The sequence below is a fragment of the Cricetulus griseus genome, chromosome 9 (genome assembly GCF_003668045.3).
Source record: "Cricetulus griseus strain 17A/GY chromosome 9, alternate assembly CriGri-PICRH-1.0, whole genome shotgun sequence".
NCBI lineage: Eukaryota > Metazoa > Chordata > Mammalia > Rodentia > Cricetidae > Cricetulus > Cricetulus griseus.
Window position 1 is genome coordinate 9969509 of NC_048602.1, and position 21316 is coordinate 9990824.

General features: G+C 55.6%; 2 protein-coding genes across 4 annotated transcripts; one reads left to right on the top strand and one right to left on the bottom strand.

Annotated features, from left to right (window-relative positions):
• The first annotated feature begins 1947 nt into the window (after nt 1–1947).
• LOC113837192 (zinc finger protein 526) lies at nt 1948–12392 on the top strand. 2 transcript variants are annotated; one of them, XM_027430338.2, is made up of 3 exons: nt 1964–2082; nt 6306–6373; nt 6465–12392. In XM_027430338.2, exon 3 carries the CDS (start codon nt 6487–6489, stop codon nt 8443–8445), a length of 1959 nt encoding a protein of 652 aa, XP_027286139.1. In that variant the 5' UTR covers nt 1964–2082; nt 6306–6373; nt 6465–6486; the 3' UTR covers nt 8446–12392. The 2 variants fall into 2 exon arrangements, with proteins under 2 accessions (XP_027286140.1, XP_027286139.1); XM_027430339.2 differs by lacking the exon at nt 6306–6373 and having other exon boundaries at nt 1948–2082.
• Gsk3a (glycogen synthase kinase 3 alpha) lies at nt 10469–20028 on the bottom strand. Of its 2 annotated transcripts, XM_035449298.1 has the most exons (12): nt 19636–20028; nt 19285–19464; nt 17832–18019; nt 15990–16073; nt 15725–15835; nt 13935–14065; nt 13745–13851; nt 12906–13003; nt 12707–12802; nt 12014–12200; nt 11640–11732; nt 10469–11138 (listed from the first exon to the last, which is right to left on the bottom strand). In XM_035449298.1, the coding sequence occupies exons 1-12, from the start codon at nt 19916–19918 to the stop codon at nt 11065–11067; spliced, it is 1632 nt and encodes a 543-aa protein (XP_035305189.1). In that variant the 5' UTR covers nt 19919–20028; the 3' UTR covers nt 10469–11064. The 2 variants fall into 2 exon arrangements, with proteins under 2 accessions (XP_035305189.1, XP_027286141.1); XM_027430340.2 differs by lacking the exon at nt 19285–19464 and having other exon boundaries at nt 19636–20022.
• Between the last annotated feature and the right edge of the window lie 1288 nt (nt 20029–21316).

A 21316-nucleotide genomic window follows, 5' to 3' on the forward strand; every position in this document is an offset into this window, starting at 1 on the left:
TTAAGTCTCGTGTGTGTGTGTGTGTGTGTGTGTGTGTGTGTGTGTGTGTGTGTGTGTGCACTCGATCGTGACTTAAGTCTGTGTGTGTGTGTGTGTGTGTGTGTGTGCTCACTGGATCGTGATTTAAGTCTGTGTGTGTGTGTGTGTGTGTGTGTGTGCTCACTGGATCGTGATTTAAGTCTGTGTGTGTGTGTGTGTCTGTGTGTGTGTGTGTGTGTGCTCACTGGATCGTGATTTAAGTCTGGGTGTGTGTGTGTGTGTGCCTGTGTGTGTCACTCGATCGTGATTTAAGTCTGTGTGTGTTCCTCGGTCTGTGTGTGTGTGTGCTCACTGGATCGTGATTTTAGTCTGTGTGTGTGTGTGTGTGTGCGTGTGTGTGTCACTCGATCGTGATTTCAGTCTCCGTGTGTGTGTCCCTCGGATCCCACGACGTGATCAGTTGGGATTTTCCACCCCGCAGACGACGTCCCCATCGCGATCACGACCTAAAGGCCCGCGCGATCAAAGTTATGTCACCAGCTGCCGGCGCAAAGTCCAACAGCCACGACCGACGGTCAGGGCTCCAGGAGCTCGCAGAGTTCACAACCCGGACTTGTATTAAAGCACCCCGCCCCCAACTCTTAGGTGGCAACAAATCCCGGCATCTACATCTCTGAGACTCTGAGTCTCTGATCTCATCTGGAAACGCTCACCCAGCTCCCCGGCCCCAAAGCGCAAATCCTCCGGGAGCGATACCCCTTCCCGAATCGCAGCAGACCTCCTCCCGTGCCAGGCCCTACACCCGGGGTCACAGCCGCCCTTGTGCACAGCCTCCGCTCGCCCTCGACTCTCGGGGCCTCTCGCAGCTCCCTGAGCTGCAAGGCTGCCACCGCCGGGGAGGAGGCCGCTCGGGGCCTGGGGCGTGACGGCTGCTGCTCCGGCCCACTTAGGGGACCCAAGGTCAGGACCTGAGCCAGGTCCCTCCTCGGACTGGTTTCCACCCCCAGAATGATGTCCCTGGGAGAGAGGCGGGAGACACTGGCTGCAGTTTCCTTTCCCCGCTGTGAGCTCTCGGTGGGAACGATCAAGGGGAAGGGAAACTCACTGATAAACCCGGAGGTTTCTTTTTCTTTTTAATTTGAATTAGAAACAAGATTGCTTTACATGACAATCCCAGTTCCCTCTCCCTCCCCTCCTCCCCTACCACCCCTTCCCCCAACTAAAAAAACCCTACCCATCCCATACCCTTTCTGCTCCCCAGGGGGGGTGCGGCCTTCCACAGGGGCCATCAGAGTCTACCGTGTCCTTTGGGGTAGGGCCTAGGCCCTCCCTGGATTACACTGGGTACCCACGGTGTATCAGGCCCTGAGCGGAACGCTTCTTGTTTTCGTTTTGGGTTTGTTTGTTTGTTTGTTTACCTGTATTATAACATCCGATTGCCGCGCGTTGGTGGCGCATGCCTTTAATCCCAGCACTCAGGAGGCAGAGGCAGGCGGATCTCTGTGAGTTCGAGGCCAGCCTGGTCTCCAAGAGCGAGTTCCAGGACAGCCTCCAAAGCCACACAGAGAAACCCTGTCTGGAAAAACCTAAATAAATAAATAAATAAATAGCATCACATCCGATGCCTCCAGCAGCCCTTGCAAGCGGCTGAGGCTCAAACCCGCTTTCCCCGCGAGCAGAACCGAGGCGGGCCCGGGAAGAGTGCTGCAAGTGCGTGCGGCTTTGCAAGCTACGCCTGTCAAAGTCTCGCGGGGTCCGGCTCACCCCTCCCTCCCTCCATCCCTCCATCCCTCCAGGATGCCCACTCGCCTGCTCCGCTCGCTCGATGGCCGAAGCGCAGGCCAGGAGCGGCCCTCCCGGGGAGGACTGCGCAGGCGCCTCCCCCGGGGCCCGGCCCCGCCCACCGGCCCCCGCCCCTGTGTCTGCGTGGAGGAAACTCTGCAAGCCCCGCCCGGGCGCCGGCGCGCATGCGCGAGGCCGCGCTGCCCGCTCCGATTGGCTGCCTCTGCCGGGAGCGCCGCCCAATGGGAGGCGTGGATAGTGAGGGGTCCCGCACGCCGGGTGCGGAGGGTCGGTGTCAAGAGCGGCGGGGGTTGCTCGGAGGTGAGAGCGGTGGGTGAGGGCGCCGCGGGGCGGGCGGGGCGGCGGGCGGGCGCGGGAGGAGAGCGCCGGGCGCGGGCGGGCAGCGGCGGGAGCAGGAGGAAGGGCACACCGAGGGTCCGGGGAGCCCCGGGGCCTGCGCCGAGGGCCGGAGGAGCGAGCGCGGGATGCCCGACGGCGGAGCCCCGCGGTGTGTGCGGGACCCGGCCCGGGCTCGCCCGCCCGCTCGCTCGCTCGCTGGCTCGCACACCCCGCCACCCCTGCAGGGGGCCCCCGAGCAGAGCAGTGTGGTTAAAAAAAAAAGAAAGAAAGAAAAAGGCAGTGTAGCGGGAAAGTTGAACTTTCCGGCCGCGGGTGGGGGTGCTCGGACAGATGTGTGTGTGTGTGAGTGTGAGTGAGTGTGTGTGTGAGAGTGTGTGTGTGTGCTGTCTCTGTGTGAGTGTGTGTGAGTGTGTGAGTGTGCTGTCTCTGTGTGAGTGTGTGTGAGTGTGCTGTCTCTGTGTGAGTGTGTGTGAGTGTGCTGTCTCTGTGTGAGTGTGTGTGAGTGTGCTGTCTCTGTGTGAGTGTGTGAGTGTGCTGTCTCTGTGTGAGTGTGTGTGAGTGTGCTGTCTCTGTGTGAGTGTGTGTGAGTGTGTGTGTGTGCTGTCTCTCTGTGTGTGTGAGTGTGCTGTCTCTGTGTGAGTGTGTGAGTGTGCTGTCTCTGTGTGAGTGTGTGTGAGTGTGCTGTCTCTGTGTGAGTGTGTGTGAGTGTGTGAGTGTGCTGTCTCTGAGTGTGTGTGAGTGTGCTGTCTCTGTGTGAGTGTGTGTGAGTGTGTGAGTGTGCTGTCTCTGTGAGTGTGTGTGAGTGTGTGAGTGTGCTGTCTCTCTGTGTGTGTGTGAGTGTGTGTGTGTGTGTGTGTGAGTGTGCTGTCTCTGTGTGAGTGTGTGTGAGTGTGCTGTCTCTCTGTGTGTGTGAGTGTGTGTGAGTGTGTGTGTGTGCTGTCTCTCTGTGTGTGTGAGTGTGTGTGTGTGTGTGGAGAGGATTAAGCTGAATGCCACCCACCGGACCCCTGACACAGTGTAGGATTGGGGGTTCGAGAAAGTGTGTGTGTGTGTGAGAGAGAGAGAGAGAGAGAGAGAGAGAGAGAGAGAGAGAGAGTGTGTGTGTGTGTATGAGTGAGTGTGAGTGTGTGTGAGTGTGTGCTTTCTCTGTGTGTGAGTGTGTGTGTGTGTGCTCGCAGAGAGGGTTAAGCTGAATGCCACCTACCGGACCCCTGAACAGTGTAGCATTGGGGGGGGGGTCAAGAAAGTGTGTGTGTGAGTGTGTGTGTCTGTGTGTGTGCTACGGACCCCTGACACAGTGTAGGGGTAATCCCTGTTGTTGTTTTTGGAAGGGTTCTGTTAGTTAGTTGTTCAGTGAGCACTCGGTGGATTGGCTCAGCCATACTTTGTACAGTTTGTCTGTCCACTCCTTTCCTGGTGCAAGCCAAGCAGCATGTTCTGAACTGACTGGCGACCTGGTGCAGAAGCAGTGCAGATGTCCTCAAGGCAGAAGGCAACCCCTTCCACCTTCTGCCACCACCCCCACCCCCCCCACCCTGGACCCGTTTGACTGTAGCTAGGAAAATCCATTATGGAATTTTGGAGCCAGCCCTGGAGAGGTATAAGTAGGTAGATTTCCATGAGTTTGAGGCCGGCCTGCTCTACTTAGTGAGTTCTAGACTAGCCAGGGCTAGATGTCACCAAACAAAACCTCTCTCTCTCTCTCTCTCTCTCTCTCTCTCTCTCTCTCTCTCTCTCTCTTTTTTTTTTTTTCGAGACAGGGTTTCTCTGTGTAGCTTTGGAGCCTGTCCTGGCACTGGCTCTGGAGACCAGGCAGGGCTTGAACTCACAGCGCCTGCCTCTGCCTCCCCAGTGCTGAGATCAAAGGCGTGCGCCACCAACGCCAGGCTCAAACAAAACCTTCTTAACAAGGGATTTGGAATTGGTGGATGAAGTTTAGCTCCTGAACATTTAGGAAATCATTTCTTCATGGGACATTTATTGGGCGTCAGCTAAAAACAGGTCCTTTGTGCTGGGCTGTGTGTTACAGAAATGCACAGAACGGAAGAATTGAACTGGTAAAAGTGTAGTCTGCACGGGGATAATGAAAGTCCCATAGTCTCACTTCCTATAGGGAGCCTTATTCAGTCACTGAATACTTTTTGTTTTGTTTTGTGTTTTGAGACAAGGTTTCTCTGTGTAGCTTTGGAGCCTGTCTTGGAACTTGCTCTGTAGACCAGGCTGGTCTGGAACTCACAGAAAAGATCTGCCTGCCTGCCTCTGCCTCCCGAGTGCTGAGATTAAAGGTGTGGGCCACCAGGCCTGACTAGTCACAGAATAGTTCTGTGTACCTACTGTGTGCTGCGTACTGAGACCATGTGCCTTCCTGGGCACTGGAAGCGCCCCAGTGATGAAGGAGCTAAGATTCCTGCCCTCTGGGATCAGTCCCTGAGCAGCTTCTGTGCCAGGGCTACAAGCTAAAGTCTACCTGCTTCTGCCATCAAAAGAAATGAAGAGGTAAAGAAGATGGCCATTGGTACTTGGGAGGCAGAGGAATCAAGACTGAGAACCAGACTTGGCTGGGAGCATACTAAGGTCAAGGCCAGCATAGGTACATATAATAAGCCCGTTTCAAAATCAAAACCGAAACCAGGGACTGGAAAGATGGCCCAGCGGGTAAAGGACCACGCAACCCTGATGACCCAAGTGCAATCCTCGGAACCCACATAAACGTGGGAGGAGAGAGTGAACTCCACAAAGTTGCCCTCTGACCTCCACATGTATGCGGTGACATGTACTCATGCATACAGGCACACAGTAACATAAGCAGAAAAAATGGTGTGTGCCGGGGCTAAAGATGGCTTAGTGAGTAAAGGCAGTTGGCACTAAGCTAATGACCTGAGTTTGATCCCTGAACCTTCGTGATAGAAGGAAAGCCAAATCCAGCAAGTTGTCATCCATGCATGTGCCCTCACCTAATAAGTATAATAAAATAAAATGTCCTTAAAAAGATGGGGTTGGGGGCTGGAGAGATGGCTCAGAGGTTAACAGCACTGGCTGCTCTTCCAGAGGTCCTGAGTTCAATTCCCAGCAACCACATGATGGCTCACAACCATCCGTTATGAGATCTGGTGCCCTCTTCTGGTGTGCAGATAGACATGGGAGCAGAATGTTGTATACACAATAAACAAATTTTTAAAAAAAAATTTAAAAAAAAAAGATGGGGTTGGGGTTGAATCAGAAGGCTAGTTGCTAGGTCTAAGGTGGGTTCGTGGAATGGACTGTGAGCTCCTTTTGTGTGGAAGGGGTTGCATACAAACCCAGGTGTTGACCTCTGCAGACAAAGAGCAGAGCAGGTACAACATGGAATGGAAGATTTGAGAGGTTTTGTTTGTTTTTGTTTTTTGGTTGTTTTGGGGAGAGGGAACAGGGTTTCTTTGTGTGGCCTTGGCTGTATTGGAACTCGCCCTGTAGTCCAGGCTGGCCTCGAACTCACAGAGATCCGTCTGCCTCTGCCTCCCGAGCACTGGTATTAAAGGCGTGCCCGTCCAGATTTGAGAGTTTTAAATCCCAGGTGCTAAGTCTACACCTGTGATCCCAGGAGGCTGAGGCAGGAGGGTTATTTCAAAGCTATCCTCTATGGCATATCGAGTTTGAGGCCAGCCTGGGTTGCATACAAACCCAGGTGCTGACTTTTGTTAATGAAGTACCTTAGTCTTGTGGTCGGTCCAACTTTTAATTCATTTTACAGGTGAGAAAGCTGTCTCAAGAGAGAGCTAGTAAAAGGGAGAGCTCAAGAGCCAGGCAGTGGTGGCGCACGCCTTTAATCCCAGCACTCGGGAGGCAGAGGCAAGGGGATCTCTGTGAGTTCGGGGCCAGCCTGGTCTCCAGAGCGAGTGCCAGGATAGGCTCCAAAGCTACAGAGAAACCCTGTCTCCCCCCCCCAAAAAAAAAGGGGGGGAGAGGAGGGAGCTCAGATTGAAGCTGAGGGAGGTTTGATGTCCATTCTTCTCTTAAGTGCTTTGCTAGTGAGTGGACTAGAGAAAGGTGTTACACCAAGAGGAAACCTCGTAGGCAAAGGTTGAGAGATCAGAGGGAGAGGGAGGGAGGGAGAGAGAGGCTGTCTCTGGGCCTCTGGGGCAGGGGCCTCTGGGGCAGGGGCAGCATCAGAGGCCAGGCTCCAGAGTACCCACCCTGTCTTGCAGATACCTGACTGTAGTGGCTGTGATAGGCCGAGGTATAAACATTGAAGTAAGACTTGACAGACTGACTGGTGAGTAATGGAATGAGCCAGGAACTCCCCAGACACCCCACTCCCCTTGGGCTCCTAGCGTTAACACTGGCTCCTGCCCCTCTCTCTCCAGGCACTGGCTTCCTCCCCCCAGAATGGCAGAGATGGTGGCAGAGGCGGCTGAGATGCCAAGACAGTCACCAGGAGCAGTGGCAATGTCAACCCCCATGCCAGGAGAGCTGGCAGAGATAGCAACAGCAGTGACTGAGATGACCCCCGGGGAGGCGCTTGCCTCGTCCCTCTTCTTCCAACACCACCAGTTCATGTGCTCAGAGTGCGGCAGCCTCTACAACACCCTGGAAGAAGTCCTCTCTCACCAGGAGCAGCACCTGCCCACCTTGTCAGAGGACTTGGGCCTGGAGCCTGAGCTAGTGCCTGGCACTGGGGAGGGCCCTTTCCAGTGTGGGGAATGCAGTCAGCTCATCCTCTCCCCCAGTGAGCTCCTGGCACACCAGGATGCCCACCTGCAGGAGGCTGCAAGCGAGATCCAGTACCAGTGTGAGGACTGCCAGGAGCTCTTCCCGTCACCCCAGCTTTGGGTGGCTCATCGAAAGACTCAGCACTGTCCCAGTGCAGCAGACGAGCCACCCGTGCCCCCTCCTTTGCCGCCCCCAACACCACCAGAAGTCAAGATGGAGCCCTATGAGTGTCCTGAGTGTTCCACCCTCTGTGCCACCCCGGAAGAGTTCTTGGAGCATCAGGGTACCCACTTTGACTCCCTGGAGAAAGAGGAGCGCAATGGGTTAGAGGAGGAGGAGGAGGAAGAGGAGGAGGAAGATGAAGACACGGAGGAGGAGGAGGCAACAGCTGCAGAGCTCCCGGCTGATGACACCGGGGGTGAGAAGTCCACAGCTCCCCCAGCCCAGGGCTGTGGGGATTGCTCCCAGCACTGCGCCTCTTCAGGGGCACGCCGCCGACACCGCCGGGCATCTCTGGGCCCGGCGTCTGCCACCCACACCTTCCACTGCAGCCAGTGTCAGCGCAGCTTTAGCTCTGCCAACCGGCTGATGGCTCATGGCCGGGCCCACGTGGGTGGTACCCACGAGTGTACTGCCTGCTCCAAGGTCTTCAAGAAGGCGGCCTCTCTGGAGCAGCACCAGCGGCTACACCGCGGGGAAGCCCGCTACCTCTGTGTGGACTGTGGCCGTGGCTTTGGCACTGAGCTCACACTGGTGGCCCATCGGCGAGCCCACACTGCCAACCCATTGCACCGCTGCCGCTGTGGTAAGACCTTCAGCAACATGACCAAGTTCCTCTATCACCGGCGAACTCACACTGGCAAAAGTGGAACCCCCACCAGGGTAGCAGCTGTGTCCCCGGCTCCGGCGGAGCCCACGCCCCCACCGCCACCCCCGCCTGCCCAGCTGCCCTGTCCACAGTGCCCCAAGTCCTTTGCCTCAGCATCGCGACTTTCCAGGCACCGACGTGCCGTGCACGGCCCCCCCGAGCGCCGGCACAGGTGCGGGGTTTGTGGCAAGGGCTTCAAGAAGCTGGTCCATGTGCGTAACCACCTGCGGACACACACAGGCGAGAGGCCCTTCCAGTGCCACTCCTGTGGCAAGACCTTTGCTTCTTTAGCCAACCTCAGCCGCCACCAGCTGACCCACACAGGCGTGCGCCCCTACCAGTGTCTGGACTGTGGCAAGCGCTTCACACAGAGCTCCAACCTGCAGCAGCACAGGCGGCTCCACCTACGGCCAGTGGCCTTTGCGCGCGCCCCTCGCCTTCCCATCACTGGTCTCTATAACAAGAGTCCCTACTACTGCGGAACCTGCGGCCGCTGGTTTCGTGCCATGGCAGGCCTCCGACTGCATCAGCGGGTCCACGCCCGGGCCAGGGCTTTGACACTACAGCCCCCCAGATCGCCCTCTCCAGTCCCTCCCCCACCCCCTGAGCCTCAGCAGACTATTATGTGCACAGAGCTTGGGGAGACCATCGCCATCATTGAGACATCCCAGCCGCTGGCACTGGAGGACACACTGCAGCTCTGCCAGGCAGCCCTGGGCGCCAGCGAAGCGAGTGGATTGTTGCAGCTGGACGCGGCCTTTGTGTGACAGTGTACAAGAGCAGTGATCAAAGGGTTCGGTCACAAGATTGCGTATAGACACCTCAGAGGAGAAGAGGACCCCGTGGTGAGCTAATCTGGCATCCACATTTCAGGATCCCCCCTGCTGGCCTCTTCTAACTGCTGACTCCTCAGAACAAGGACAGCTCTGCCAGGTTTCTCCCGTCACCTTTCTCTGCCCAAGGTGAAAGTGACGCTCTGAAGCGATGATCTGTGTCACCCCCTGCTGCTGCACTGTAGAAGGGGGTTTGCCAAGGCTCTTTGTACAGTACCACCCAGTGCTCAGCAACATCAGGTAACCTTTATGAGCACCATCCGATGCCAGGCCTGTGCCAGACACTCTCGTATACCTCTTCAGATCGGCTGCTTGTATCCCTAACCCCCCATCCCCCTGGATTTTGGGTGCCTAGGACTTAGCTCTGCTGGGTACAGGAAGGCACATAGCTTCTCTGGGCTTGCCGCTTCTCAGTTCTGACAGTATGAAAAGAAATCTGTAGGTACCCCCAGTACTCAGTGATGCTGAAGAGCCAGGAATGAACCAGACACAGCTCTGGACTCAGGCATGCTCAGTCTAGCAGGAGCAAGACTGGCGCCCAGACAACTTGCCTGGGTGCTGCCGCGGGTTCATTCAGCCTATGTGTCCACGGCTTCCCTCGTATGGGCCATGGTGCTATGGGCCAAAGGCCAGTGAGGCCTGAGGGTCCCTGGGCTGTGATGGGGAAGTGTAGGGACAGTGGGGCCTGAGAACAGGGAGCAAGCCTCCATGGGAAGTGATCAGGAGTGGCGCCAGTTCCTCAAGTAAAAGCAGGAATCTGCAGTGGAAGAGAACATTTCAGACAGGCCATCCAGGTATAACTGCAGTGAACACCTAGTCTCAGGCAGGACACTTAGCATTGCCCATCAGGCCTGAGATGGAGCTGCGTATCATCCCCCTTGTACATGTAAGGAAAGAGGGCAGAGAATTGCCCCAGCCTCAAGCTGGGAAGAGGTATGGTGAGATTTGAATGCAGTCCTTAGATCCATTTGTATTGTTCTGAGTAAGACCTGAAACCCAAACAGCAGCTGATTTCAGGGGATTTATTCTTCTTAGAGAATGTCACAAAGCATTTGGGATTTGAGGGGGCCTTGGAAACAGGAAGGGATTCTGTTTTCCATAGGGTGTCCTTCCGCTCCCTAAGCAGACATAGGTAAGGACAGGAGACCAGTGAGGCAGGGCCCCCCTGGATCACAGCAAGGAGAATGGGAGGCTGGCAGTGGTCCAAGAGAGGACGAGCAGAATTGAGTAGAGACTTTAGGGTCAGCTGGGTAAGACAAGCTCTATGACATAGTCAACCAGCAGGTCCATCCCTTAACCCAAACCAGCCATTCTCACCCTACTTTGTTAATGGTTTGAGCAAAAGGGTAAGATCTGTCCTGCAGGGCAGACAGGTACTGATGGAAGCATCTAACAGAGCCCAGAATCTTAGAATCCTTCAAGGATGTGTTCCAAAATTCCTTTCTGGGCACCAGTAGAATCCATCAGGAGGACCCAAAGTTGCCCACCCCCCCTTTGCTGGAGCCTCCTACCCACTCACTGCTTGGCACCACACGGAGATACCATTTCCTCTGCCCATGGTCCCCACCATCTGGCTCCAGCATATTTTAAAAGTCAGGGGAAAGAGCCAGACAAGGTGGCACAGCCTGCAATCCCTGCATTTGGGAGCCTAAGGCAAAATCATCTCCAGTTCCAGGCAGACTTAGGACCCTGCAGCAGACACCCCTTGTTCAGGTTCTGACTCTGTCTCAAGTTCAGAGTGGGTTTAAATCACTCTGAATCCGTCACTCAGGACACTCACCCTTCCCCAAGCTGGAGCACATGCTTTGTGTCACCCGCCCATGGACAGGCTCCACATCTGTGGTGGGTGAGCACTAGTAGTTTAGGGGTTTCGGTCCTCAGTGTTCCCTGCCTGAGGTACAACTCATAATAAACCCTGAACCCCCTCACCTCTGGAAATAGGCAGCCAGACAGGAAGAAGGGTTTCATGCCAATAATTTATTGAACGGAGGTCTGTACACAGGCAAACCTTACTGTGGAAACTAAGACACCAGGGGCTCTTCCCTACTCCTTCCTTCCAGGATGGGGAGAGGGTAGGAGCCTTGGGAGCAGAGGACAAGAGAGGGGGTACAGCTGAGGTGGGGGTAGGTTGGATGGTGTGAATCGACGTTTTTCTTTAAGAAAAAAATTATAACAATCTATTTACACCCAAAGGGCCAGGGAAGGGGAGAGGAGGTGGGCCGGGCTGGTTCTATTTACAAGGGACACGGGAGGGGGGAAGGAGTGGTAGCCTGGGGGAGGGGAGGGGACCAAGGGGGTAGAAGGTCCTCTTACCCCAAACCCCCTGTCCTTCCTTCTCTTCCCTCCCCATAACCAGTCAAAATCCTCTTTAAAAAGCCCACCACAAAGGTGAGGCTGGTGAGGGAGGGGCTAGATGTTGGGGATAGGAGTTCATTTCCCTCTGCCCTCTCGTATAGGGACCCAGCCAGGGCAGGAGCTTGATGGGCTATGGCCCCCTTCCCAGCCCCACTTGGGAGTTCCCAGATGGATGTGGAGGGGTGGTCGGTGGGGCCCTCAAGAAGAGTTAGCCAGGGTAGGTGTGGCATCAGGCGCCTGCCAGTCTGGGCCGCTCTGAGTCTCAGTTAAAGCTGGAGGAAGGAAGGAGGGAGGGAGGAGTGGACAGTTAGCCTTCCCATCATCCCTGCCCCCACGCCATGAGACTGTGCAAGAAGCTGACAGCTGGCACTTCAGGTTCAGGGCTACAAACTCAGATGCCAAAGGGCCAGCTTAATACTAAAGTGGCTCCCATTAGGGAGCCAGGCTCCCTGGAAGAAGGGGCAACTGGACAGAGCTCCATCTGCAGACAGGCAGACCCACAGCTACCAAGTCTGACTTTCTTCCCCAAAGAAACAAGAAATTTGGATTTTTACCCAAAATGGCCCAATCTTTAAATGCGGGCAACTTTCTATTTGTTCAGACCAAGAAATGTTTGGTCTTGTGGTTGGCGTTGAAACACCAATGTGGACAGTGCTGCCCTGTAAAGCTGGCTGCTGACATACTCTGTGCCACCAAATGTCAACCGAAAACCTGTAGAAAACCAGAAGCCAAGGACGGCCCCCATTCATATGCACTGCTTTAACTCAACTTACCTTGTGAGGACGAGGTGAGGGTAGTAGGGCCTGCTGGGGACCTCAAGTGAGGAGGGATGAGAATGGCATTGAGAGACGGTTGGATGGAGAGTTCTAGACACAGGAATGGACATGCCCGATTAGGGAGAGGCAGGGCATGTGGAAAGCCAGTTAGGGTTAGGATGGAGCACCGGACAGGGACCCAGTTGCTGGTAATGCTGGGTGGCAGAGACCTGAGCCGCAGGACTCTTAGGATCAGCACTGGAAAAGGCCTAGCATCCAGCCACCGTGTGGAGACATCTGGCTAAGCCCAGGGCTGCCCTGTACCCTCTCAGCTCCCCAGTCCTGTGTCCCCAAGTCCCCCAACAGCTCCACAGGCCCCAAGCTGCTCTCACCACCAGGGCTGAAGTTGAAGAGGGGGGGAAGCGGGCGGTTGTTGGGGAGCTGGGTTCCGAGACACCGCAGTTCATCGAAGAAGCTGTGCGCACAGGCCTCCAGGGGGGAGAGCCTTGAGGACGGAGTGTACTCCAGCAGGCTCGAGCACAGCGCAATGGCCTCAGGTGGCGTCCGGGATTTGAACACCTGTGGGGGAAGTTACGCGTGTGGGTGCTGTGGCGTGCCTCCCTGACACCCACCTCCCCAATAAGGAAACAGGCATAAGCACTGACCCAGGCGGCGAGCTCAGTTTCCTTGCCACTACATAAAGGGGGGATCTTGTATTTACCTACGGGTTCTCAACTTTTAAAATTCTATAAACTTCACAATCTCAAAGTGGTGTTGCCTGACTCCTGGATAACTTTAGAAACCCACCCCCACAGCCATAACTTATTTTTAGTTTTGGATCTGTTTTTACTTCATGAATGCTGTGCCTGCATATGGGTTAGCCACATGTGTGCCTACAGGGATCCCCTGGAACTGGGCTTACAGGTCATTGTGAGCCACCATGTGGGTGCTTGGAATAGAACCCACAGGTAACAAGTAACAAATGCTCTTAACCACTGAGCTATGTCTCCAGCCAGGTCCCCAGAGAAGCTGACCTCCAAGGGGACCGACCCCTTCAGCCATGAAGTGTAAATCTTCTGCCCTACCTTTGTCCAGGGATGAGCTTTGATCTGTGGGAACTTGAACTCTGTGTAGTTGGGGTTCATCTCTCGGATCTGTTCCCGGGTTGGTGTTCCTAGTACCTGTGAAGGAAGAGTAGGGTCTGAGACAGGGCCCTTTCCTCGTGCCCACCCCTGCCCTCCCTGGCCTCGCCCCTGCCCTCCCTGCCCTCGCTCCTGTCTTCACCTTGATGATCTCCACAAGCTGGTCCACACCACTGTCCCCAGGGAAGATGGGCTGGCCGAGAAGCAGCTCAGCCAGCACACAGCCAGCTGACCACACATCTGAAGGAGAAGGGTAGAGTCAACACTAGGCAGCCAAAGCCACCAAGCCTACTCCTTTGCACACTTGCTCCCCACGGCTATCTCCTCAAGTGCTGGCCCAGGACCACACGCAGTGTGGGAACACAAGCCTGACCCTGAACCTCCAGGTCCACCCGGCTCAGCTGTGCCCCATGCCCTCTGTGAGTGACCCCAACAAACCCTTTGAACCCTTCTCAGCTTGAGAGCTAGGCCAACACAAGGCCTGACCCTGCCAACTGGTACCTGCATGCCCTGGGTCACAAGAAAGCTTCAATTCTAGACTGGCTATTTCACCCCCTAGCCTGTCCTGCCCATGGAAGAACTACGGCCTGGCCTGCTCACCCCTTCCCTACTCTGTGGTAGCTCAGATCTAAGGACCACACCAGCCCCTCCTCAGACTGACACCCTCCTCTAACCTTTCACATACATGTTCTCATTTCAGCCTTCCCACAGGAAGAGAGAGACAGGCCCTGGGAGCAGGCTATTCCCCTCCCCTCTAACAGAGCTGCTGACTGGGAGGCTCTAGAGTACAGGTGGGCTCTAGATAGAGTCAGGTTGGTCTTGAAGCCTCAGCCCTGCTCTGGCCAGCTGTTGAGCCCCCAGCAGGTAGCTGCATGGCAGCCAGCCTCCTCATCCTGTGAGGACCGTGGTAGGAGCAGACAGTAAGCTTTAGTCACCAAGCCTGCCCCTCCCCAGTCCCCGTCCCATCCATCCCTAACTGACCGATGGATGAGGTGTAATCTGTGGCTCCGAAGATGAGCTCTGGGGCACGGTAGTACCGAGAACAGATGTAGGAAACATTGGGCTCCCCCCGAACCAACTGCTTTGCACTGTGGGAAAAGACAGGCAGGGTCAGCATGAACCCAAGGCTGAGGCTCTCAGCTCTTTAGGTGCCCTACAGGCTCAGACCTACCTGCCGAAATCGCAGAGCTTGAGGACGGCAGTGTCGGGGTCCACAAGCAGATTCTGGGGCTTGATGTCACGGTGACACACACCTTGGGAGTGGATGTAGGCCAGGCTCCGGAAGAGCTGGTACATGTACACCTAAGATGGGCAGAGCACAGCTCACCGCTGCCCCTGCCCACCGCTTCCCACACAGACACTGCTGACCTTCCCATCGCCTCAGTCTGAAACCTGGTTCTCAAACTTTATGCCTGCCACAAGCACTTGGACGCATGGGAATAGGCCAGAGGGCCCCATTCCCAATTTCTGATTCTGAAGCTTGAGGATGGCACACCGAGACTAGGCCTGGCCCTCACATGGAGAACTACTGCCCCAGTCACCTCCCGCACGAGCCTGAGGAGTAGCACCAGAAGATCTTGCCATAACACAGGGTGTGGGCCAGGCACTCCGCTTCCCCTCTCACCAAAACCACGAGCTCTGGAGGGCCTCGGCCTCCTGCTGGCAGCTCTTCTCCAGCTTCACTTCCTGCCTCCCTTACGCCCACTGACTAGAACCTAAGCAGGGTTTTTAGTTTTGATTTGTTATAGTTTGGATTACACTTTGATTGTGTATACATGCCTGCTTCTGGGGGAGGGGGTTACACATGCACCCAGATAACAGGCAACCAGAGGACACCTTGCCGGTGTCGGTTCTTCCCTTTCATCGTGTGGGTCCCAGTGACTGGTCCTCAAGCTTGCAGCAAGCACCTTTACCCATGGAACCTTTCTGGGAATTTTTTCTTTTGACCCAGAGTTACACACTAGATTTCAAGCTGGCCTTGAACTTGAAATCCTCCTGCCTCGGCCTCCCCAGTGCTGTACTACAGGCATGCACCACTATGTGCAGCCAGGGCCTTCGGCTTTGCTTTCTCTTGCGTCTCCTAGGCCTAGGGCAATGCCTAATATATACTAACCAATTGACCCCTTGACACACAGGGCTGTTTCTGGGACCCCCTGCTCACACCACTCCCTTCCCAATCTTCCTTCATGGCTCTCAACCCCAAGCCAGGCAGGGAAGGGGCGTTCAGTTTCCAGAGCTCCCTGTGGTCCTCTGCCTTAGCAGCAGCTCCTCAGCTTTGTCATTTTCTGTGACGGAGCCTATAACCTCATCAAACAGCTATTTTCTTTTAAAGACAGTCTTTCTATGTAGCCCTGGCTGTCCTGGAGCATACTATGTAGACCAGGATGGTCTTAAAGTCAGAGATCCTCCTGCCTCTGCCTCTGCCTCCTGAGTGCTGGGACACAAGGTGTGTACCACCATGCCCAGCTCTCCATGGGCAAGGCCTGGCCTTCAGTCAGCTGTGCCTCTGGAACTGCTCAGCACTGGCTGAGCATAGAAGCAGCCATAGTACAGCTCGCAACTGCCGAACTGTCCTCCCAGTGTGGATGGCCCAGCAGCAGCAGCAGGCAGCCACAGGCACAGCCCACATTAGCAACAGCTTATCAGGGCACAAGGTGCTGAAGCCACCAACAGACCCACAGGCGATCTGGGGAGAGCCTGCCTGGCTCTTCTGTGTGGGCACACCTTCCTGCCACTCTAGCTTTCCCACCTAACCCCAACCCCTTTGCCACCTCCTTGGCAAGCCCTTGCCTTGGCCCTCCCTGGACTTAGCCAAACCCATCTGCAAGCTACAAGGCTGAAGACAGGGAACATAGGCCTCCAGAGACCAACCTAAATTCAAAGATGAAGGAAACCTTAGACACAGGTAGCCCCAGGGCCCCTGCTTTTGTGGGCCTGTGCTCCAGCAGCCTGCCTACATACCTTGACATAGATGATAGGGATAATCAGCTTGGCCTTGGTAAAGTGCCGGGCCACCCGGTACACCGTCTCGGGCACATACTCCAGCACCAGGTTTAAATACAGCTCATCTTTCTGGAGGGCAAAGGGGAGAAGAGACCTTGTAAGCTAAGAGGGAAGGTGTGCAGAGACCAGTGAGGAGCAGAAGGACCTCGTGGGAAAGAGGGCGGGAAGATGGATAGCATCCGAGTGTGGCTACACCCCTACCCCTCAGATTCCAGCATCTCACCTTCTCGCCACTGGAGTAGAAAAAGTACCGCAGCCTCACGATATTGCAGTGGTCCAGCTTACGCATAATCTGCAGCTCTCGGTTCTGCAGGGCAAAAGGAGTCTCAATACACACAATCCCGCCTCCCCCGCCCAGCACCGTCACCTCACCCTCCATCTATCTCTGCTAAGAAAGCAGGCAGCTGTCCCTTGTGCCCCAAACTCAAGGCTGCAAGGCCTGGGGCAGGGAGAAGAAAATTAGTTCTTCACTTCAACCTCTGGCCCCTTCCCCTCACACACAAGCTACAGCCTATGGGCCAGTTAGTCCTGGGCCACCAGTGTGTTTACTTCAAGCTGCTTTTTAGAAGTTCTCTAACTACTGCTGACATGTAAAGGTCAGTTAGTTTCTTCATAAAGCCCACCCTCCGCATCTCTTGAAGAATTTACTGAAGCTAGGCCTGGTGCTGGTCTAAGATCTCAGCAATTTGGAAGGCTAAGGCAGGAGGACCTCAAATTCAAGGACAGTCAGAGCACCATGGGGCAGCTCTGTGTCAAAATACAAAGAAGGATGCTAGGGATCTAGCTAGCTCAGTGGTAGAGCGCTCGCACAGCACACACAACTTCTGGGTTCCATCCCACATACTACAAAACTAAAGAAATCAGACCACGGAAACGTCACACCAGACACAGGCAAAAGCAGCAGCAGCAGAGAGCAGTGGCTGTCTGCTTCTCCCTGACCCCCGTCCCCCTCCACCACCTTCCCTGGACGTGCTGGGGACTCACAACTCAACACGCCACCTTCCCTGGAAGTGCTGGGGACTCACAACTCAACACGCCACCTTCCCTGGAAGTGCTGGGGACTCACAACTCAGCACCTTCCAACCTCACCTTCCCCTCCGTGCCTGGGCCTCTTCCCACTGTCTGGTCCCACCCAGGGCATCAGAACCCTTCTCAGATCCGCCCCAGCTCTGCAGTTCAGCTCCACCAAGGTCTGACTGACACCCCAGAGCTGCTCCTGTCCAAGAGCCCTCACTGCCCAGCCCCGCTTACCCGTCGGGTCTGGTACAGTCCTCCGTGCACCCCCCTCCTCTCTCCTGCTACTTAGTTCCCCAGGCCTCTGCAGCTCACAGAGCACCCTATCCTCTGGAGGCAGCCCTGCCCTGCACAAGGCAAGGGGCTCAAATGAGCACCGTCAGGGCTCGATTACATTGAGCACTGGCTGACGCCTGGGGAAGAGCACGTCCTTCAGAGCCACCATCATCATCAGCCTTATCTGACCTTTTCTTCTGGAAGAGATGTGACCAAGTGGTTGAGGAGAGGGACTTCCGAGTCTACAGGCCAGAGCCTTCCCCCGAAGGGGCCCTTACCATGCAGCCTCATTTCTGCTGACATAGAGCAGGAATAGCAGCAGGTCCTGCCCTCAGAGATGCTTCAGGTCAATTAAATTAGAACTTGCCTGTCAAGCACTTAACACCAAGGAAATGCCCAGTAAACATTAGCTCTCAGCTCTTCTGAAATTTACATTTCCCCCAGTTCACTTCACCGGAATTCCCTCTCTCCTGAGGCCCATGCTCAGGTCCCGCTGAAATCCTGGGCTCAGGCTGGTGAGACACATCAGTCCATAGAAGTGCTTGCCATGCAAGACCGATGACCTGGGTTCAATCCCCAGATTCCAGGGTGGTAGGAGAACCAACTCCCAACAGTTGCCTGGCCTCCGTATATGCATCATGGCACACACATACATCATACACATGCACACATTAATAAATAATAGTAAGAACATTAAATTCCAGATACTAGTCCTATTGCTGGACACAAACAGCAGTCACTCCCAGTCCCCAAACCGCCAGTCCACTCAAGGTACCTTGAACCTTTTGTCCTGAAGAACCTTCTTGATGGCCACTAGTTCCCTTGTCTCTGCCAGCCGTGCCTGGTACACGACTCCAAATGAGCCATTGCCAATCACTTTGATGTCAGTGTAAGCCACCTCTTGGGAACGCTCTGGGCCTTGGCCTAGAGTGGCTACCACTGTGGTCACCTTCCCGCTGTCACCTAAGGAACAAAGGGAATACAATCTACTGACCTTTCCCAGGGAGGGAAAGCTGTTCAAAAAACTCACTGTGGGTGAAGGGACAGTGATTACTTGGTGACAGAGTACTGTCTGGCACACACCTTGAGTTCAATACCTGAGGACAGGGAGGGGAGCTTAGCTACTCCAGTAACCCGGAGCCTCCCTCCAAGGAACCCTACATTCTGCTTCCCATATTGGAGGGCACGGACATGCAAACTTATTTCCATTAATGTGTAAGTACCCACTTTCTCCTTTTAGCAAACAACAGCAAGTCACTTGGTGGTGGGGGACCATCAACACCCTCGGTGCATAACCCAGCCGCACCGGGCTCCCCGGCCTTTGGCCCCTTCTGCAGGGCCACCACAAGGTACCATCTTCCACTCAAAGGAGCAGAAACTATGAGGTGTTCGTTCTTCCAGAAAACTCTGGCCATTCTCACAGTCTGAGGGCACTAACTTCTAAATCCTCCCTGGCAGATCAAGGACCATTGCCACTGCTCCTGAGTGACGGAAATGAACGGGGCTAACTGACAGTGCCCTGACCCTCACTTGTTGCTAGGGGTGGGGGTTGCTGTTGCTCTTACCTAACACTGCACTGATTGGGATGTGTGGGATATTCTTAGTGCCATTCCCAGTCACCTTCCGAAAACTTATCAACAAATTCCAGTTGGGAGGGGGCAGTGTATGACATTTTGAAAAATAATCCTACATTGCTTTTTTTTTTTTTTTTTTTTTCCCCAGAGCCAAAGACGGCCACTTCAAACCCGTATTTTATAGTAGGTGTGACCCAGGCCACCCCATTCTATTTTTTGGCTAACCAGCCCCGCCCCCCCCCCCATTTTTTTCTTTTTAAAAAGAACACTGTTTGATTTGAAGCTCATTGCTATTCCCAATCTGCTGTCATTTACAAACAGCAATGATAACTCGCTGTCAGCATTGGGGACACAAGTCTACACATTTTCGATGGGTAAGGTGGTCATGTCAGGCCTTATATTTCAAGCCTGGCCCTGCTCTGTGGGAACATCAGTAATCCTAAGTCTGCACTTCTAAAAGAGACATTCCATCCAAATCCCCATTTCTGATGGAAAGGAAACCAGTGCCCCCCCCCCGCCCCCTTTTCCGTATAGGACGGTGGCAGTGATCTTTTTTATTCTTGTCTCTTAGGGGACAATGATCCTAGATCACCACTGGCAAGTAACTATGACCTCTGATCCTGTTCCCTAGTGCATGGCAGCGTCGTCAAGTACCCGGGACCTTGATACTGGATACTGGAAGAATGGGGCCTGTGACCTCTGCTTCTCGGATGCTGGTAATTCTGATTCTAAACTCCAAGGGATGGGAGCCCCCCAACTCCTTTATCCGGGAGCCCCGAGAGCCCAGATCCCGGTGTGAAACAGCACGGTGAACCTCAAGCTGCTTCTTTCTATCTGGGTCCCGGGGAAAAGAGAAAAAAAAAATAGAAAATAAAAATAAAAAATAATAATAAAAAAAAAATACCAAAGAAAGCCTGGCCGCCGCCGTTTGCCGGGCTTGGGGGACCCCGATCGCCGCCGCCACCGCCGCCACCACCACCCCACGGGGCGCCCCTAAGTACTCACGGCCCAGCTTCACTCCGGGCGGCGGGAAGCTAGTGCCCGCGCCGGCGCCAGCGCTGCCGCCTCCGCCGCTGCCGCTGGGGCCACCCCCGGAGCCCGAGGCGCCCACGCCCCCACCCATAGCCCCGACTGACGCCTTCCCGCCGCCACTGCCTCCCGGGCCGGAGGCCGAGCCCCCGGGGCCGCCTCCACCGCCTCCGCCTCCGCCGCCTGGCTCCGCGAACGAGCTGGTCCGCGCCCGGCCCGAGCTCCCAGGGCCGCCTCCCGAAGGCCCGCCGCCACTCATGGCGCCGAGCGCAGGCCCAGGGCCGCGGGCTCGGGCTGCCTGGGCTGCCCCTGCCGCCGCCGCCTCTGCCGCCGCCTCCCCTGGGCTCCGGCCTCTTCCAGGCCGCGCCGTTCGGGCTCCGGCTCCGGCCCAGCGCCCGCCGCGGGGCACGCCGGGAGATGAAGTCCCTCTGCCGTCGGCTTCGTTGTCGCCACCCTCGGACTCGCACAGCACGCCGGGAAATGGAGTTCTCAAGACCTCAGAGTAGCTGACGGGGGGGGAGGGGGGCGGGGAGGGGGGACAGAGGGAAAAGGGGTGGGGGGGAAATACGGTTCGCGCTGCACGTCGGGAAGTAGAGTCCTGGATAATGTCACCCGACCCTGACCAAAGGCAACTCTAAAATACTTCGGAAGCCACATTCAGGGCAAGACGCTCATTACACAGATGCAACAGCAAGCCCCAGAGGCTATCAGAAATGAAATCCTAGCCCCTCCATCCCGGAGCGGCCTCCAACCCTGAAGCATTCTGGGAAATGGAGTCCAGTCACCCATCCACTCCCATGGGCTGGTCGGTGACTTCCTGTGCCGGGTGCCTTCTGGGAGATTGAGTCCGCACTCGTGCACCCTCGGTTCTTGATCTGTGAAGCACACTGGGAAATGGAGTCGTCACCACGCCCTCACCGCATTGCAGGTGTAGAGCGTTTTGTAAAGCACGCTAGGAAAAGACTCAGGTGGTCCTCAAACCCCAAGTAGATACTGTAACTGGAAGAGGTAGGATAGGAAATGGAGCGGGCATCGCGCTCTCTCTGTCCAGTTAGCTGCGCCGCAGTTCCTTCCGGGAAATGTAGTCGACACCAAGAGTTAAGCGCGGTGCTTCAGCCAGCCTGGTGTCTTCTGGGAAATGAAGTTCAAGACAGCCTCATCTTTGAGGAAGGGGATGGGAGCGACCAGCAGCCAGAGGCATGCTGGGAAGAGTCCACAGTGGAATCTGACTCTTTGTGAAGCTAGGTGCAGGGCTTCTTGGGAAACGTAGTCCAAAGGGAGTGCTGTGGCTGGCAGTGGAGGTGAAAGGTTAAGGACGAGAGTTCCCGGGGGGAAACTATTAGGAGTTACAATGTCTCCTCCCTGGTCCTCAGCCCATCAGCCACTGCTGGGAAAAGGAGCCAGTCCCTCGAGGGCCACAGATTGGGAAGAGAAACACGTTTCCTCCCTGAATCCTCCAAGGGTTTCACGAACAGTCCCGGCCCGACCGACCGACCGACCGCGGGTCCCAACGCTTGTTTTCGGGGACTCTCTCTCTGTCTCCCTCTGTCTCTCTGTCTCTCTCCCTCTCTCTCCCTCTCCTCTCTCTCTCTGTCTCTCTCTCCCTCTCCTCTCTCTCTGTCTCTCCCCCTCTTCTTTCTCTGTCTCTCTCCCTCTC

Excerpts from the sequence above, each read along its gene's own strand:
- LOC113837192 (XM_027430339.2), top strand. The coding sequence starts at position 6,487 with ATGGCAGAGATGGTGGCAGAGGCGGCTGAGATGCCAAGACAGTCACCA.
- Gsk3a (XM_035449298.1), bottom strand. The coding sequence starts at position 19,918 with ATGAGTGGCGGCGGGCCTTCGGGAGGCGGCCCTGGGAGCTCGGGCCGG. Across the intron at positions 19,465-19,635 it reads GCCCGGAGTGAAGCTGGGCC|ATAGAAAGAAGCAGCTTGAG; the intron begins GTGAGTACTTAG and ends CCCGGGACCCAG. Across the intron at positions 13,852-13,934 it reads AAGCTCTGCGATTTCGGCAG|TGCAAAGCAGTTGGTTCGGG; the intron begins GTAGGTCTGAGC and ends CTTTTCCCACAG.